The sequence below is a fragment of the Lacerta agilis genome, chromosome 11 (genome assembly GCF_009819535.1).
Source record: "Lacerta agilis isolate rLacAgi1 chromosome 11, rLacAgi1.pri, whole genome shotgun sequence".
Taxonomy (NCBI): domain Eukaryota; kingdom Metazoa; phylum Chordata; class Lepidosauria; order Squamata; family Lacertidae; genus Lacerta; species Lacerta agilis.
The window spans coordinates 13,598,492-13,617,570 of NC_046322.1; the positions used below are offsets into that span (position 1 = coordinate 13,598,492).

Genomic DNA, 19,079 nt, shown 5'->3' on the forward strand with positions numbered 1-19,079 from the left:
CTCCTTCTGACCTCTGTTTTAGAGCTCCAGTTTAACAGGGTGGTGAGAAGAGAGATTTCTGTGTGAGATTCCCTAGGCTTCTTTAGCTATGTGCACTGATTCCTGCACATCCCCATTTCCTGCCAACACTTGGCAGCATCTGCAGCCAACAAAAGGCTGCTTCTCGAGGGAGTACAGAAGTGTGAACCTAAGTGTGCACTTACGATTGCACTCGGGTTATTGTAAATATTTGGAATCCAATCTTATTCACGCTTTAAATAAGCATTGCCTAGTTTCCTCCTCTAATTTATTTGTAAAAATAGAAAATGACTTGAAAGAATTACCATAGAATGGCTTATTTTATTCCAGATAAAATAGTTGTTAAGCAAACAGCTTCTTTATACCAAAGAAAAGAGTGTGTGTGTCCTTGTGGTTGATTATTCAAAGCAAGTGCAAACATTGCCCTTCACAATTTATTTGGCATGGCCTGTCCTTCTCAGTCATATAATATGTCAACCTTGAAACTGTGACAGTTCACAAAACACAAATTCTATGGAACCTCTTAAGTATAGATGTATGAATTTCAAATTTATTGCTTAGCCAATTGGCCATTACAATGCAATAATTGGATCACCAATGACTGAACATGACCAAGCATTCACAACATAATTGCCAATTCCAGATATAATTTAAATCAAATAATTGCATTAACTACAATTACTGATATGACAAATCAGCAATCTATCAAACCTATCAAAATCATTCATGTAAGATAAAATCTTGTCCAAGATTAGACATGTTTAGAATAAGTGAAATCAGCTAAGATAAACTTACTATGAATGTCTATAACTGGAAAGTTGGCATTATGAGATAAAATCTATCATACTTAAGATGGAGAGTGGCAAATATGTAAATAGATATTCCACATTTCAATAAAAACATATCAAATAAAATGGATCATCTATTATTAGTACCATTGCATGTACACCATCTGAATGCTTGTAGCAAATATTTTTTAAATATTCTCAAGACAGTGTGTTTGTATGTACAGTATTATATTTTAAGAGTTATTGTAAATTTAGTGGTCAACTAGCTTTAAATATATATATATATGTAAGAACGAAATTTTAGGAAACTAGCTAGAAAAATATTTTTGTTCCTGTTCTCTGAGGAATACTCTTCTGTATTGACTCTGCTAATATTTTTGTTGTAGTTGTAAGCTACTGTATTCTGTTTCCCATCTTGATTGTCTGATGTTGGGCAAGCCACATTTCCTTCCCTTCATTATTCTATCAAGAAGCGTTTTCAGTTATACTGTTCTCTTACAAAAATATTGATATAGAGTAACACCATTTTTAAAAAATCAGCATACAAGAACTCAGTGGTGGTGATGCAGAAGAACAGTCCTCTGCACCAGCTATTGCAAGTTGTCAGGGGATTGTGCACACAGAAACACAGACTGAATTCATACTAAGCCAGAAATCCCGGTTTAATAAGCTGGGAGATTCCTGAGCGGCACGCAGGTCCTTTGCAACCACTTTGCTTCTTCCTTTATTAAAGTGACTGACAAAGTTAGGATTCATCATTTAACCATAGCTTTCCATTACATGCAAACCCAGCCAGGTTTAAACCTGGTTCAAACCAAGCCGGAATATCAAGCCAACTTTAAATCAGGACTTCCTATCCTGGTTTGTTCTGAAGTCACAAACCATAGTTTTCAAGTTTGCACGTAATGGGAAGATATGGTTAAGTGCTGGATCCCAGCCTGTTCAGCCATGCACATAGAGGGAGGAGCCAGGGGGCTGCATGCTGGTGCATACTCATGCATGCTAGAGCATGCTTGCTTATTATGCCAGGATGTTTGGCTTAGTATCGCATGTGAATATGGCTATGCTGTTTTGGAAATCCCAAGCAAGCAGCAAGAGCTTTAAGAGGTGTTTATTTCACTTGCATAAATTGATATTCCACCCTTCAGTATAAATATTTCCAGGATGGCTTAGAACAGGCTTCCTCAGCCTCGGCCCTCCAGATGTTTTTGGCCTACAACTCCCATGATCCCTAGCTAGCAGGACCAGTGGTCAGGGCTGATGGGAATTGTAGTCTCAAAACATCTGGAGGGCCAAGGATGAGGAAGCCTTGCTTAGAACTAAATAGAGAATTATAAAATCATAAGACCTACACATACACACAGAAAGATAAAACAATTGATTAAAAAAATAGCACCATTAAAAGACACTCTCCTCAAATTAAATTAGTATGAAACTTGTAGAAACTTGTAGTGCTGATATATCCCAAGTAGATCTCTGTGTGCTGGACCATTGCCATGAAGAAGGATCAGAAATCAAGAACCTCGGTGGTTCTTGGGTGGCACTTTGTTGTGTCATCAATAACAACCCACCGCCTTTTTGCGAGAGAAATTGCAAACATCCAGAATGCAAGGATAACTGTTAACACAGCCCTACAAAATTGCCCCCAGCTTTATATTCCATCCCCCTCACAAGTTGCTATTCGTTGCATTTAGCTTGCTGATGTCAAAAATCGTGCAAGACTGCATTGGAGCAAAACTGCGTTACTGTGCACAGAAGACTTTGCTGGTGAGATTTTCCAGGGGCTTCAAAGAAGGCAAACTCTGTATAAAATTATGCTCCCCAAATTCTACTCAATCCCAATCAAGAAAGCGCAGAGCCACCTGTTGCTTTCTTCCTAATCTATTGTTGTACAAAAAAAAAACTGCATCAAAGCAACATCTTAGAATCCTTTTCATTCTTGTTGCCTGTGTTTTGTTCAGCCGTATTAAATAATTATGGACATCCTTCTGTGCCTCAGGCATCAGAATTCCTTAGACTAAAACCTCCTTGCTCTTCAGAATCGCCTTTTCAGTACTGCATTGTTTTTTGCCCCCCACTGCAGCTGAAAAATAAAAGATGCCAGTATTTGCATTATGATCTATTCTTTCCTCATCATATTCTTGTTTTCATCAGGAATTTGTTTCTCCCTCGTACCATCTTTCCTGGAAAGAAGGTTGGTTGGGGCTGTTTGCAATACTCTTCTTTATCTATCTATCCCTCTTCCAAGAGAAGAGATTTTGGAATGCCAATGTATGCAGGTGCAGTTAATGTTAGCATCGCCTACACCAGGCATAGGCAACCTTCGGCTCTCCAGATGTTTTGGCCTACAACTCCCATGATCCCTAGCTAACAGGACCAGTGGTCAGGGATGATGGGAATTGTAGTCTGAAACATCTGGAGAGCCGAAGGTTGCTGACCCCTGGCCTACACAGTTGACAGAAATCACTCACCTGCTTCTGGGCTGTGGTGGCAGGAGGGGAAATCCCTTCATATAGTGGCAAATCAGGCCTTCAGTGCAGAAAACTATAGCAGGCAATCAATAAACCAATGATCAGCTTTTGATCACCAGATCACCATCTAGTTAAACCATCAGTAGTAATCCAGCTGTTATCAGTTGCATGTGAAAAGAATGAGGGAGGCAAAAAATATTGTATCTAACCTCCATATGGATGCTGTATCCTAGCTCCCATTTCCTCTCACAGTGAAGTCAGAAATATGGAACTGTGTGCTGACACGAATATTGTTGTTGTTGTTGTTGTTTTGCGTGCTTGGGTCTTTGGTGCTACATATGCTTGTTATTCCTTAATTGTAGCCAGAGTTGTACATATATCCACATTCGAATGGGCATACCCTTGCAAAAGGTGCTTATCACAGAAAAACAAAAACACACAGGGGTGGTGCTGACACCACATAACACTGTCTCGCCAGAGTGGTACATGCCCTGGTTATCTCTCACTTGGACTACTGCAATGCGCTCTATGTGGGGCTACCTTTGAAGGTGACTAATCCAGAATGTGGCAGCTAGACTGGTGACTGGGAGTGGCCGCCGAGACCACATAACACTGGTCCTGAAAGACCTACATTGGCTCCCAGCATGTTCCCGAGCACAATTCAAAGTGTTGGTGTTGACCTTTAAAGCCCCAAATTGCCCCGGTCCAGTATACCTGAAGGAGCATCTCCACCCCCCATCGTTCTACCCGGGTACTGAGGTCCAGCGCCGAGGGCCTTCTGGCGGTTCCCTCACAGCGAGAAGCAAAATTACAGGGAACCAGACAAAGGGCCTTCTCAGTTGTGGCACCCACCCTGTGGAATGCCCTCCCATCAGATGTCAAGGAAATAAACAACTGTCTGACGTTTAGAAGACACCTGAAGGCAGCCCTGTTTAGGGAAGTTTTTAATGTCTGATGTTTTGTTGTATTTTTAATATTTTGTTGGAAGCCGCCCAGAGTGGCTGGGGAAACCCAGTCAGATGGGCAGGGTATAAATAATAAATTGTTGTTGTTGTTGTTGTTGTTGTTGTTAAATTGCACTTTCAACCTCATACGCCTTACAGGGTTGTTGGTAGGATAAAATGGGATTGTTAAAATGGGAGAACATTGACAATTAAAATGGTAGTCCTCGCAAATAATTTTTTTCCCAAACCATCCCAATTATAAATGGAATTAGTTGTTTTAAAGAATAGCATAGGTTCCTGGCAAGGTACATATGGGAAGGCAAGAAACTCAGGATCAAATTCAAATTATTAACGGACTTAAAAGAAAGGGGTGGATTTGCATTGCCAGACTTTAGGTTATACTTTAAAGCTGCATGTTTAGTATGGTTGAAAGACTGGATGCTTTTAAAGAATGCCAACTTATTAGATATAGAAGGATGGGATAACGTAGTAAGATGGCATGGTTATCTGGGTTACGAAAAAGTGAAAATACTTAAGGGTTTCAAAAACCATATTGTTAGAAAGGCAATACTGTGGTACCTCTGGTTAAGTACTTAATTCGTTCCAGAGGTCCGTTCTTAATCTGAAACTGTTCTTAACCTGAAACACCACTTTAGCTAATGGGACCTCCCGCTGCCGCCGCGCCGCCAGAGCACAATTTCTGTTCTTATCCTGAAGCAAAGTTATTTCTGGGTTAGCGGAGTATGTAATCTGAAGCGTATGTAACCTGAAGCGTATGTAACCCGAGGTACCACTGTATTCAAGGTGTGGGAGAGAAATAAAAAATTGTTAGAGCCAAAATTGACTCAATAAGAAATCACTCAAAGGAGAGAATAAGAATGAGGTGTTTTTATAAATTATATGAAAAAAGGAGGTTCCCAGACCATCACTTGGCTTAGCATAGATTAAAATCCCACTGGCAACCAGAATGTTTCTCCACAGATTTAACAACTGATTACAGATATTTAGAATAAGGAACTACTAAGTATGTTCAAGGGTAGCGGGAAGTCATGTTACGAATCAAGGAGTCAAGCCAGTAAGATGTAAAAAAACGGCTTGTACTCCTTACGTAGAAGTGTGGTTGAAAATGTTTGTTTTGGGGGTACTTGTCTTTTTCTTTTTTGCGTTCCTTTTTCTTTTTTATGTATGTGGTTTTTTGGGTGGGTTGTTTTTTTTGCATACTCTATGTGTGTATATATATGAAATATTAAAATAAATAAAAAAGAACAGCCAAGCTAAAATAAAATAAAATGGAATTGTTAGGAGAAGTGTGGGATGAAGAAATAAATTCCCTAAAATTAAATACTATATGTGTTTCAAGAAAAATCTTATCTGGGCAGACTGAAAAAATATCCTATGAGAGAGAGAGAGAGAGAGAGAGAGAGAGAGAGAGAGAGAGCGCTCCAATCAGGTCTATTCACAGCAGTTTTTATATTCCACCAAGGGTCTTTATTCAGTTTAAATTGTTGCATAAGAAGCTGGATAGGTGCATTCATCTGGTAAGGTGCAGATCCGCAAGACAAGGGTGCCATGACAATTAGAACAGCTATTTGCATATCCCTGGCTAAAGTGATACTAGCAGTGCTATTAATTACCAGAGTGTAGTAAAAAAAGAAGTTTTGCATCCCACACAGTCCAACCAAATCTCACTCATTCCTTGCTCTAATGTTCAATTCAGGTTCTACATGGTCAGCTATTATGAGCGGAGCCACAGAATAGCAGTTGGATCTCGCCATGGTTCAGTGGCGCTCTACGACATCCGGACTGGAAAATGTCAGGTAAATAAATCATTGTGATCTCCTCTCTCTGTAAACTGTGGAAGTTATTGAAAGGAAAGAGACTAGCTCTGCACCAGTTGACATGCTGAGTCGCTGGAACATTATGGATAATGCTAAGGGGGATCAATAGTTTAATGAAGGACTCAATGTATATAGAGTCTTACTGTTTTCATTTGCTGTAACTGAATGGCGAGCACAGATGGGTTAATAATAGCTGTCCAAAAAAAGCCGTAACTTCTCAAAGGGTATCTTGAGTGTTTTCCTTACTTCAGATACCGCTCCCACCCCACCCTGTTATTTCTTCTGTTTGAAGTAGAGCTGTTTTAGTGAGATCATTAAATATATACAAGCCCATATTTCCTACACACACACACACAGCTTTTTAAAGCAAGCACAATAGATTAAACATTACAAGTAATCATCACCAGAATGTAGGTGAAATTAACCTGCAACCATAAGCACAATTACTACTAAGTTAATGTACTTAAGATCAAACTGTAAATTTATTTCACTGGGTCAAAACACACCAGATTCTTCTACCAAGGCAGAAAAAACAAAAATGCCTAATCTTAAGAGACAGATACCAACCTTCTCACATTGCCAGGAGCCATAAGTCAGGATCCTCTGGTACTTATTTTTTCTTACGTTCTCAAGACACACACATACAAACCTTAACTTCTCTTCCCCCCCCCCATATATATATTTCTCCCAACTACTTAGGGAAGAGGCAATCTATTCCAGTTTGATCTCAGCTGCATAAAAAAATTGCGGGCTAAATCTTCCGTTTTTTCTTTTCTTAATTTTTAAAAATACCCTATTTATTTTAGAACATGAGCCTCTGTTCTTCCAAAGTGCCATAGTTGTAGTGCTGATTTCTTCAGATCCCAATGACGCTTAGGTCCTGTGACCCCCACAGATCATTTTGGCAGGTCAGCAATGCCTCCCACCTGCCAATCACTTGACCTCACCCCGATGTCAGTGGAAGCATTTCCCCGTTTATTTCAAGCCACGCAGGCAAAGGGACAGATCTTGGTTAGCACCACTGACCTGGTGATTGTCAGCACTTGCAAAGGCGGTGCCTGCAAACCCCGCTTTCAGCAGGGAGCTCCGTCTTTACCTGCCCCACACCTGACATCCTATATGATGTCAAGTGGAGGGCAGGTGGGTGTGGCTTAGGGGAAAGAGCCTCGCTTGGGCCTAATGTGCTTGCAGGCTGGAGACTCCCAACTGCTGCTCTAGATAATTTGTCTATGTGTTATAAAATACAAATCTCATAAGAAGAGCATCTTCCTCCTATGCTGTACTTCACTGAAAGAAAACCTGTGGGCTGGCAATAAATAGAAATGCAACTTAACATTCCAATATGGCCGGTACTGACCTCTTAAGAGACAATGTTCACATCTGACAGTGAATATCAGAGGAAACACAAACAGCTGGTCATCTTTTGGTGTCTCAGCTCCTGTTTTTTCAGGCAGAACAAGGGATTTTATTCTCTTATCAGGGGATACACCTGATTGATCCATCTTGAACTAAGGCTTTTCAAGCATGAATAACCACAGTGGTCCAGAGGAACCCTCACACATGGTCATGTTCTCACATAACAGTGAGCCAAAAAGCTTCACTTTATAAAGCAAGCTGGTACATACATAAAACACAATTGCTTCCACTTCAGTCCTCACCTTGTGCTGGCAAGTAAACAAAGCAAGATGGGTAGAGCATGGGAACATGGTTTTTTACTCCCAAACAAGCCACAACCTGTGATCCAACAACAAACCATGATTTTTAAGACTGGCTAGCAAATGATGTTTCTATTCTCATTTTGATTTATTTTACTCTCTGTGCCTTCCCCCTTTATTTCAAACAATAGCACAAAGAAGAGTTTATCCTGTGTCCCTCCCTCCCTCCCTCCCTCCCTCCCTCCCACAGTTAGTTTGCTAACATGTCTGCAGGGTAAATACACTGAGTTTTATTTCCATCACTAGTTCTAGAAAGCATGGCTCCACATTATGGATTCTAAAATGTGCTTTTTAAAATGTGTCTGTGAGTCTAAAGTAGCTAACAAAGGTCAGAGGTGTTGATGGACAGGCTGGGCAAGTGCTTAAAGCTACATCTCTGTATGAATGGCTGAATCTGCAATGAAAATCTTCCCTCTGGCTTGGTTTGCCCTTGGTTCAGTAGACATGCTGGAGTATCTTATCTTCCTGACTTTTCCCCCCTTTCCTCCCAGTAACCTTTTAGGATGCATTCTGTGTTTCGACAATGGGCAGCTTGAAAAAAGCAAATAACTGGCTTATATTTGTACCTTTTAGCCAGAAGTGTTATGGGTTTTTTGTTGCTGTTTGACATGGCATCATCTTTTAAATTACTGCAACTAAATCCAAGCCTTTTTAGGTAATTCGTATGAACAGCTCCATCAGCCGATTTGGTTATATTCCCGGGAAAAGGACGTTTGAGTGAGGAAAAGATGTTCTCGTTGGAAGTACACTCAAGAACAGACTGATTCACACTATTGTTATGGTCTGGGGTTGCATGGGCACAAATGGGATTGGAGGGAATGCTGTGGGAACCAACCCATCTGATCACTCCCCCCCCCCCCAAGTCCTACTCCCCTTTCCCCCAACATTTTCGGGGGGGGGTTCAGTACAACTGAAATGGGTCCTCTTAGTTTGTTTTTACATAGGGTCCAACCAAAAACTTTTAAAGCTTTCGTTGATAGCTTGCAATGTAAAAATCATCCGGTGATTGACAGCACTACAAAAACATGGATCCAAGGCACAGGTCCTCATGTGCATAGGAAGACAGCAAAACTATCAACAAATTATACAACAGAATAAATGGTAGTTTTGTTTTCCATTTTTTCAAAAATGCGTATCTAACATTTTCCTTTCGCCATTGACCAGGTAAACTTCTGGTTGTTATGTAAGGGATTTAGGGTGCACTAGATTTGGTTTTGAGTGTGTGGCAAACAGGAAGGTTGTGTGCAACACTAGCAGATCCTACTAGATAGAATGAAAGTGTCAAGTGAGGCTCCTCGCGATCTTGCTTCTTGGGACAGAATGAGATTCCTCCTTCCAGACTTTCTGTATTTCACAGAAAACGTGGAAGCAATGTGTCTTATTTTGCGCTGGATGGGGGAGAAAGACCCCCATCCTTCCCTGATTTCTCTGGCACCCCAGGCATTTGGGTGGATCATTCACTGGTCTCCAGGCTTTGCAGACTCTTAGAAGCAGCAATAAATTACTTCACAAAATGAGGGGTTGACTTTTTGCCTCCCCTAAGTCCTCTGCTTGTTGAAGAAGACTTGGATGAATGTGTGAGAGTGGTGGCCACAAATAATGGCTAGCTACCACTAGGGTTGCCATATTGCCGTTGCTTTTTTCCATTGCATTGCCATACATCCAGGTTTTCCCTGGCATTTTGCTGATTCGGCAAAATTCCCCCCTGACGCCATTTTTACACCCAAAAACCATGACATGTCAAGAATTTTCCTGACATATGGCAAGCGTAACTACCAGAAATCCCCAAACTTTAGGAATTCCCAACAGCCAAATGACTCTATTGTGCTTTTAAACAACACATTTGGCAAATTCATGGAGGATAGGTCTAGCAGATGCTATTTTCTTCTATTTTCTTGTTGTTGTTGTTGTTGTAAATTTACCTATTGGATTTATCTACCTGGTTCACTCAAAAAATTTCCAAAGTAATTAATAGCTATGATAGTTAAATGCAATCCCCTTATATTCAGAGGCAGGACACCACTGAAGATCTACTGCAGCAATGGGAATCCTTTGGTCCTCCAGATGTTGCTGGATTCTGATATCCATCCACCCCAGCCAGCATGTTCAGTGTCACAGGTTGGCCTGTAGTCGGTCTCAGGTTCCCACAGCCCTGATCTACTGTTTGGGGACCAATCTGGAGAGCTCTTGTCTTCATGCCCGGCTTGTGAGTTCCTGGCATGATCCAACTGGTGTCTGTTGGAAACAGAATGCAGTGCTAGATGAGCCTCCGCATGGTCCTATAGGGCATCTTTTTCTGGCTAAAAACAATAACACAAAGGGATGTGACAGACGTGTATCATAATCTTCCTTTTCCGGGAAATGGGATTTGCAGCATCTGTTGTAAGCTAGGTCCCTTTAACTTAATGCTTTTGCTGCTGGAAACGTTAGTATCACTGTAAACTTAACTGCTTATCCACACTGGAATATGGGACGCACCCCTTCCTGTAAATAAGGCTGAGTTTCAAGAAGGGAGTTCTAGCTGCTTCCATTTGACAAATGATTTCAATAAGTTTGTTGTTAATTATTTAGAAAGTTGGCAATTGTAGGAGCCCGTTGGAGAACTTGTTAGCTGTTGCTCTCAGGAAGCATGTGGTTCTTCTGCTCCTGTTGTAGTAGTTGCTTTTGAAATGTTGTGGCTCCCAGTGGCCACATTGGGTGTCTGTTTGCACCTAATGTAGTGCAGATGTCAGTGGCAGAGCTTGGCGGCTGCCCCAAATGAAATGTGTAATTCACAGGTCCCCAAAGAATCCAACACTTCCTCTTATAAATATGACACATCTTGGTTGCAAGCGAAGTGTTTTAGTCACTATGCTGATACTAGATTTCAAGATTTTAAACTTCTCGCTTTACGCTGACACCAGAGTGCAAGGGAGAACAACTTGTCCGTGGTGCATACAGTAAGCCTGCAACTTACGCAGGAGTTACGTTCCAGGGATCGTGCCTAAAGCTGAATCTGCACAGCGTCAAAACACATTGGGTTCAACGGCAGGTGGGATTGCCAAAGTCATTTTCCCCACCCCCTTTTAATCAGTCAATTAATTAATTAATTAATTTTGACACACATGTAAAACTGAATACGCTCAAGTTAAATGGGCATAAGTTGCAGGCTTGCTGTACACACACGCCTTAAGGGGAAGCTATACAGTCAATTTGTGCAGCTAGACTGGGTTTGGAAGCAGACAAATTGGGATCCAGTTTATAACCGTGCTTCCTCCTCTGGTTTGTAGCCCACGAATGGAATTGTAATTCTGTGTAATGCTCACGTTGTGTCAGTAGATGTCAGTCTAGTGCAATACGTAGAAACAAAATACATGCATTAGACTCAAGTAACAAAACACATGCATTAGACCTGTTCTAGCCTATAGAACAGTTGTCCTTTCCATCACTATTTATGGCAGCGAAGTCCTTGGCACATAAACTTCTTGTGTTCTGCAAGTGATGCCAGAGAAGGCCTTCTGAAATGTTCGTGTTCAACCCTATGCAGACTGTAAAGCCAATGCTACGTCTGCATGGGAAATCATGCAGAGGAAACAAGCCCACGTGAAAGGTTTGTATGTGGACTAAATTACACTGATTCCAAACCTAGAGTCACCATGATTTCAGTAAGGTTTGCATCATGGTGCAAATGTTTGGATATTGCAGTATTAAATTTAACATCTTAATTTACAGCAGGGGATGAGAACCTGTGTCCCTCTAGATTTTGCTGGACTGCAGCAAATCTTGTGCCATGGGCCTCTTCAAATCTGCAGTCAGTCCTGGAATGGCATCCCCTCGCTGTTATTGAAGCCCCATTGAACGGAACTATCGTCTCCTAAAAAATTGCCATTCCTCTTGGAGCCCTATGTCTCGTATTCTCCAGTCTCCAAAATGTGTTGCTTTCTTTCATTGTGACCAAAAGTGTGAAGCCAATTATTCATACTGCGTCCCAAAACTCTGCATAGGAAAGACCACTGCTTTAATTTCTCTTATCCCAAAGAAGTCTCGGTATTGTATAGCAATTCCCCCGGATATTATCGGAAAATACAATTAGAAATGTAGGTGAAAATAGCCAATGATGATTTTTAGGCTGTACCCTTTTAATGTTCTCTAATTGCTTTTTTTAACAGCCCAATCCTTAAAATTTTAGAAAATGAGAATACTTTGAGATGGAGGTGGTGGGCAGCAAGGGAAAAGGTAGTGACAGCAAGGAGACCAAGGGGTAACAGCAGGGCCATGAGGCTACAGGAATGTGGGTCTGAGCAAGTATCCAGAAATGCCTATCCTTAATGCTTGCCCTGTCATTAGGGAATGGATGGGCTTGGTGAGTGTTGAGTGGGTAGGTCACTTGGGGATGTTTACAGATGGGTGAGTCATGGATGAGGGAAGGAAGACACTTGATTGAAAATCTGGCTTTCTTGTTTTAAAACATTGGAAAGTTATCTGCAGGGAGGATACAAGTACAGTCGTACCTCAGAAGTCAAACGCCTTGCGAGACTAACATTTTGGCTCCCAAACTCAGCAAACCCGGAAGTGAGTGTTCCAGTTTGCAAACATTCTTTGGAACCCGAACATCCGTCGCAGCTTCTGCGGCTTCCGATTGGCTTGGTTCCCAAATGCTTTGGAAGTTGAACGGACTTCCGGAACGGATTTCCTTCAACTTCCAAAGTACGACTGTATTGGGGTAAGCCAAAGGGGCCATTCCATTGTCACGGGTGGGACACTTGGACCATGTTTTTTGGTATTCACACATGTGTAACAATGTAAATATACATAAAAATGAACAACCAAAATTTAAACTATGTTCTTAATAAGATACTGAACATTTTACAATTTTTTAATTATTTTTATGGATATTTTTGACAATTTTATTAAATGTTAAAATATTGTCACGGGTGGGACAAAAAAAGGACATGGAGCTTGAGATAAGTTTGATTTATGGAAAAACTCTGTGAGTTCGGAGGTGAATCAATGATAAACTCAGCGTATCTGTTTAAATCAATGTTTATTGGTTACAACTATGCAGTCAGAAATTAAGTTTAAGAAATTTAATGATACAAAATTAAGGGGAAAATGCTGTCACGGGTGGGACAATCATCAGAAAACTTTTAACTTGAACACTTCTGTGAAGACTACATGGGTGGACTTTTGAAAAGAAGTTCCATAAACTAAACTTCTTTTGTCTTTAGCTTTAAAAAAATGGTTAGACTGCACGTTTGGAATCTTCCTCACCAAAGTCCAGTGCTCATCTAGCATTCTTATCAGGCTCATTTTTCATGGAATGGCCCAAAGGTGTCTTACATTGCTGTGAGACAACCTGAGTTTAGGTAAAGGTAAAGGGACCCCTGACCATCAGGTCCAGTCGTGTCCAACTCTGGGGTTGCGGCGCTCATCTCGCTCTATAGGCCGAGGGAGCCGGCGTTTGTCCTCAGACAGCTTCCGGGTCATGTGGCCAACATGACTAAGCCGCTTCTGGCGAACCAGGGCAGCGCACGGAAACGCCGTTTACCTTCCCGCTGGAGTGGTCCCTATTTATCTACTTGCATTTTGACGTGCTTTCGAACTGCTAGGTGGGCAGGAGCTGGGACCGAGCAACGGGAGCTCACCCCGTGGCAGGGATTCAAACCGCCGACCTTCTGATCAGCTAGCCCTAGACTCTGTGGTTTAACCCACAGCGCCACCTGGGTCCCTAACCTGAGTTTAGTTTAGTTTAATTTTGAACTACTTATCCAAGAGTAAACAAACCTATAATCAGCTGCCTGGAAATCCATTATATATTCCATAGAAATTTCTGCTGGCACACAGTATATGAATTCAGAAGCAAAGCCCACTGGGTTTATTATTATTATTATTATTATTATTATTATTATTAGGGTGGACTCCTAGGTAAAGCACGCTCAAGATTGAAGCTTTACAGTGGCACAAGGCTGTTGTTACAAACGGAACATTTTATTGTTATTATTATTATTATTTATTAAATTTGTATACTGCCCTGTACTAATAAAAAAATACCACTGCATGTGTCAAGATACTTTTGTTTAGCATGATATTCTGTTGATGCAATTAATTAAGTTTCTTCTGCAATAAAATATACATACTGTATATCCTTTCTCTCACCTCCATGAGGAATGTACCTGCACTATACGACTTTTTTTTAGTTTTTATGATTCTGTAAAAAGGCAGGCAATGCCCCAAATCATTATGCTTTTTGCTTCATATTTTAGTGATATAATTTAATGGCATGTAGTGAAAACAGTCTGGTGGGCTTTGCCTATTAGTCATAGCTTCAGTTAACACTCAGTTCTCCATACATTCTTGGACTGTGTATGCATCAATTCTTCTATCAATTTTTCATATACAACCCTCTAAATCATATCCAGCAGTAAGCTGACAGTACATGTGTGTTGTTGTTGTTGCTGTTTTAATTATTCACATCGCCTTGGGTTTGTTAGGTTGTTTTCATGTTCTTTACTTTGTATACAAAGTATCAAAATGCAATGAATTATTTCTGGTGTGTGAAGAAACAAACTTCTATTGCCTGAACGAAGGGAGACAAAAGGTTGCTTTAGCTTGGATTTTTTAGAAGCAGACCATTTGTTTTTGTATGCATTCTTCTCCCCTTTCAGCACATTTTTAATCAGGTCCTGAGCAATGATGGCTCTATATTGCAACTTGGAGATTGCATCTAGTGATTAATGCCATGATGGATGCAGAGAATCGCCTTTTCCTTGAGAAATAATAAATCAACATTTATTTCCAATACATTTTTTGTTTTGTTTTACTGAATGGTTTTGTAAAATTAGCACCACATATATAAAAAAGTAGTCATTTATTAATATTGTGTGCAAAATATTGCCTCTGGCAGCAGTGATCTGCATTGCAATATTATCCTGTTACGTTGATTCATTAGTTTTGTAACAATCTGTACATATAAATCTATTAACCTAAGACTGTTACTCCCTACTTAATTTTAAAGGCAATTGATCGTTAAGTGTTGTTTTCTAAATGGGCAACTTCAAAAACTTAATATTGTGATTGCCTAGTTGGAATCCAGATAGCAGTTGTTGTGGGTGGGGGGAGATCTCTCTCTTAAGAGTCCAGCTGCATTCCTTTTGGTATTGCACAATAAGTATTCAGAGTACATACCATTTCCTGTCTTACAGTCATTGCTCACTGTTTAGATCTGTTTTCATTGGACTTTCATGTTCTGTACCTTAGATTTCTTTTCTTTTCTGCTACAAACGTTGGTGTATAAAATGCTTTTAATGGCAGTCGCCTTGTGCTTTGCTGCAGATGAAGTTAGAATTCATTTCATTTTTAGGGTGCTTTCCTGTAGTGGTGGGTAGTGTATTGTGGGAAGTGGAACAAGGCAGTGTCCTTCCCATGGCTGTATTGATTTGCCCTTCAGCTGTTTGCAGTGCATAGAGAACCTAAGGCCTTGTTGTTGATTATCTACACAATGTCTCTGTGAACATTATTGACCCATTGCTGCTTACTGCCTGTGGCTCTTGATTTTTCACACCGTCTCCATGACACTCATAATAAAACATACTATCTTATTGCTACTCGGCTCTGGAAAGCAAGTGATGTAGCTTTAGTACAACTGCTGCATTTCTGGATAACATTTATTATATGTTGGACAGAGACCTATAGCTGCTTTAAGGCTGGACATTGTGTGTTAGATTTCAGCAGATTTCCACACTTTGGAAGAAAAATATTGTCGCGGTTTTGAAGAGGCAAGCTTACGAATTGTGTCGCTGAAAATGAAAATGAACTGTGTGATTATTGCAACTGATTGCACAATATCGCTAAATCAACAGGCATAAGAGCTGAAAACACGGTACTCAGCCTGGTGTTATTTGCAAGATGATAGTCACTTCAGTAGTAGTGTTTTCGCTTTCACTAATTGGCTGTTGGACTCTGCTTAAAATAAAATAAAATAAAAGGTTTGCCTCTTGCTTTATTCAGTGGTTTGTGGTTAAACAAAATTAGACTCCTATCCTTACTCTTTTTAAACTGGGATGATCCCATAGATGTATATAGGAATATGTTAGGAGTACAGGACATAGTTTGATGGGCATGTCTCTTTAGCACTTTAATCAATCACTGCAGCCCATGGTTTAATTCACACCATGTCAAAAACATTTCAGTTTATTTGTATGGGATACCCTCCTTAAAAAGCTGGGGGGGGGGGGGTTTAAGTTGTTGTCCATGGGACTCTCAAGAGTCTCCTCCAGCACCATAATTCAAAAGCATCAATTCTTCAGCGACCAGCCTTCTTTATGGTCCAGCTCTCACTTCCGTACATTACTACTGGGAAAACCATAGCTTTAACTATACGGACCTTTGTCGGCAAGGTGATGTCTTTGCTTTTTAAGGTGCTGTCTAGGTTTGTCATTGCTTTTCTCCCAAGAAGTAGTTGAGTGTAATAGTGCACTGTGTCATTCCTGTTGTTTATTGGTGATGCATTCGAAGCCACACTAGGCCTACAGATCTTTTAATAGAGTTACTGCTGTCATATTAATTTACTTACACATTCTAGAAAAATATGGTTTAAAATTATGGCTCTCAAACGCGGTCATAATTTTGTTCTTTTACAGCGTTGTAAAATTGCTTTTACAGCATTGTGGTTTGAGCACTGCTTAAATCATGTATTCCTTCCCTAAATGCATAACATTCTTAGCCTTGTCCACCATGCATTTGTCTACCAATGGTTTCCAGTATTGGAAGCAATAGGCTTCTGATTACCATTTGCTAGGGATCACAAGCCAGGAGAGTTCTTTTGCCCTCATGTCCTGCTTACAGGTTTCTCATAAGTAACTGGTTGGCCACAGTGAAAATAGGATGCTGAGTTAGATGGGCCTTTTCTCTGATCCAGCAGGGCTGCTGCTCTTCTGCTCTTATTTCAGATTGCTTTTCGAGTCTACTCAAGATTTGCAGCGTAGTAAAATCTCTCCGCAAGTGAAAATGAGGAAGCGGGAACCTCGTGTGCTCATGGATCCTTATGCAGTTTATGGATGATTTCTGGTGCATGCTAAACCATGTTTTACTATTCCTCGGGAGCACTAGTATTTTTCATCAGATCACTGGTACTTTCTTTTGGGTGGGTGCAGAACATCACGTCTAAACCAAGAAACGAAGCAGACTCATTTGCCAGATGAACCTGTTTTGCTTCCCACTTTGTGCAAACGAGCCAACAAAACATGAAAGTATTCAGTATGAACCTAGAAACTATGGCTAGCAGCAGCTTTGGAACAAGCCAGGCTACAAAGCCAATCTCAAACCATAGTTTTATATTCTTGCTTTTCCCCAAGCTGTTAACTATAGTTCTCTGATTTGGCCATAACTAGAAACTATAGTTAATCCAAGATGTCTTGTTTTCTTTGCCAGCTTGTGGAAAGAGAGGTTGTAAATTGGGGAGTGGGTGGCACAAGGCTACTTCAAATTAAGCCAAGATGTTATCTTCCAAGTGCAGCCACTGAGAGACTGTGATAAACAATTAAATGGACTTCTACACTACATATGCATACCTAATGTAGGTTTGTAAACTCTTGTTTTGACCTAACAATGGATAAAAGTAACATGAGTCCAGACATAATGCTGTGCCATCATTGAATCCAAATGGTAAAGGGAGCAGGAAATGTGTACACAAGAGAGGAAGAGTACAGGACCTTATGGATTTGATCTTTTACACAGATCAAATTGTAAAATGTTTTTACACTTTATTATTCAAGAATTCTTTGGTGTCCTGTATTTTTTGACATTATCTATAGACAACGTTATTGCTTCACATGTGGTATATGCATGTAGACTCTACACCATAAAGAAGCAGCACTAATGCAGAGGTTTTAATGAAATACTATCCCCTTTTCTGAATTCACAACCTGATTGCTCAGTATTTTCCAACAAAAGCAATAAAGAGGCAAGTAAATGAGTTAAATGGAGTGTCCACACTTCCCTCCTAAACACTTGTCTACTTTGATTATCCCTATGTGTTTTCCAAAGCACTTATTGCAAATATTTGCATTCCAAGTCCAGTTGGTAAGGAGTTAGCAATCTCAGGTTTCTGCGAATTTACATTTAAAATAAGCCTGAACAACAAACAGCAACAAAATCTGTATCATCAAATGATAATGAGCAGCCTGGGTTCTGCCCAAAATCACACCAGCAATTATTGTAACACTATAAAAGCCTTTAGGGTTTCTATTGACCACAAAATGTGGTCGTGTACTCTTCTGCTCGTGCTTATGCAAACAGTGTCTTCACAGGGCTGACTTTCCTTTTCATGTTAACGCTTCTGCTAAATATTTGAATTTCAGCTACACTGTAGTACATTGCAATGCACTATGTCATAGGCTCATGGAGCCATTTCTTGTCCTTCCTGAATAGAGGGTGTTCTCTAATAAGAAGGTGATATGCCGTTGCAACCTTATTTTGAATGGCCCAATGTCTTATGTGTATGCTGGTCTGCTTCTTCTGAGTCATAGTTATCAGGTATTGTAAAGGTTAAACCTTATCATCTGTGCGCACACACACACACACACACGGACACACACACAAGAAGGTTGAGGTTTCATCAAAAACTTCCATCCTCACAACCTGTCGGCCACAATTTGATGATTATTATTGATTATTTCACAGCCTTTCACTCACTCTCTGCCACTGCGGCCCGCCTTGATATACAGATAGGGCTGCAGTCCAGCTAAAATAAGACTCCATCTTGATAATGGACTGAGATGAGATATTGTTGTTTGATAAAGATAATTGATGTTTCACTGTGAATTGGAAAGCAGTTCCGAATTTACCAGGTCCGCAAGCGTGTTCTATCTGCAAATAGGCCGTGTGTTTACAGAACAGAACAAAAGACCTGCATTTTGACAGACCATGTTCTGTGTGCTTTAAAAGCATTTGCCTATTTTTCAATCACTGACTACATTTCAGACAGCAAGAAAATATATAGGGGGATACACCCGACTGCCCACTTCGATGTTGTTCTTCCCTTGTACTCCTTTTAATTAAGTACCGGATTATGAGACTCCTTTTTGCCGGATCGGGCTGCCTTCAGGTGCTGGCTGAATATAATGTTTTCCTAAGCACACATTAAATTTCCTTTCCTTTCACAAAACCATTGACAGAACCGCCGATTAAGTGTGGGAATTTCCACTCCACATATCAGCTGACGCATTCTTGTATAGCACGTAATTACTGTTAAGTGATTATATGCCTTTTGTCGGCCATGTCTGTTTTCAGCTGCTAGATTTAAGTTGATTAAGGTATCGCTCATCTT

At 40.4% G+C, this 19,079-nt stretch overlaps 1 protein-coding gene across 4 annotated transcripts in view; it reads left to right on the plus strand.

The window, feature by feature from the left end:
* WDR7 (WD repeat domain 7) overlaps window positions 1-19,079 on the plus strand; it is a 212,238-nt gene that overhangs the window by 162,342 nt on the left and 30,817 nt on the right. For all 4 annotated transcript variants that reach the window (XM_033164543.1, XM_033164545.1, XM_033164544.1 and 1 more), the window contains one exon: window positions 5,939-6,038. In XM_033164543.1, coding sequence (XP_033020434.1) covers window positions 5,939-6,038 — 100 coding nt within the window. The remainder of the gene's footprint in view (window positions 1-5,938; window positions 6,039-19,079) is intronic.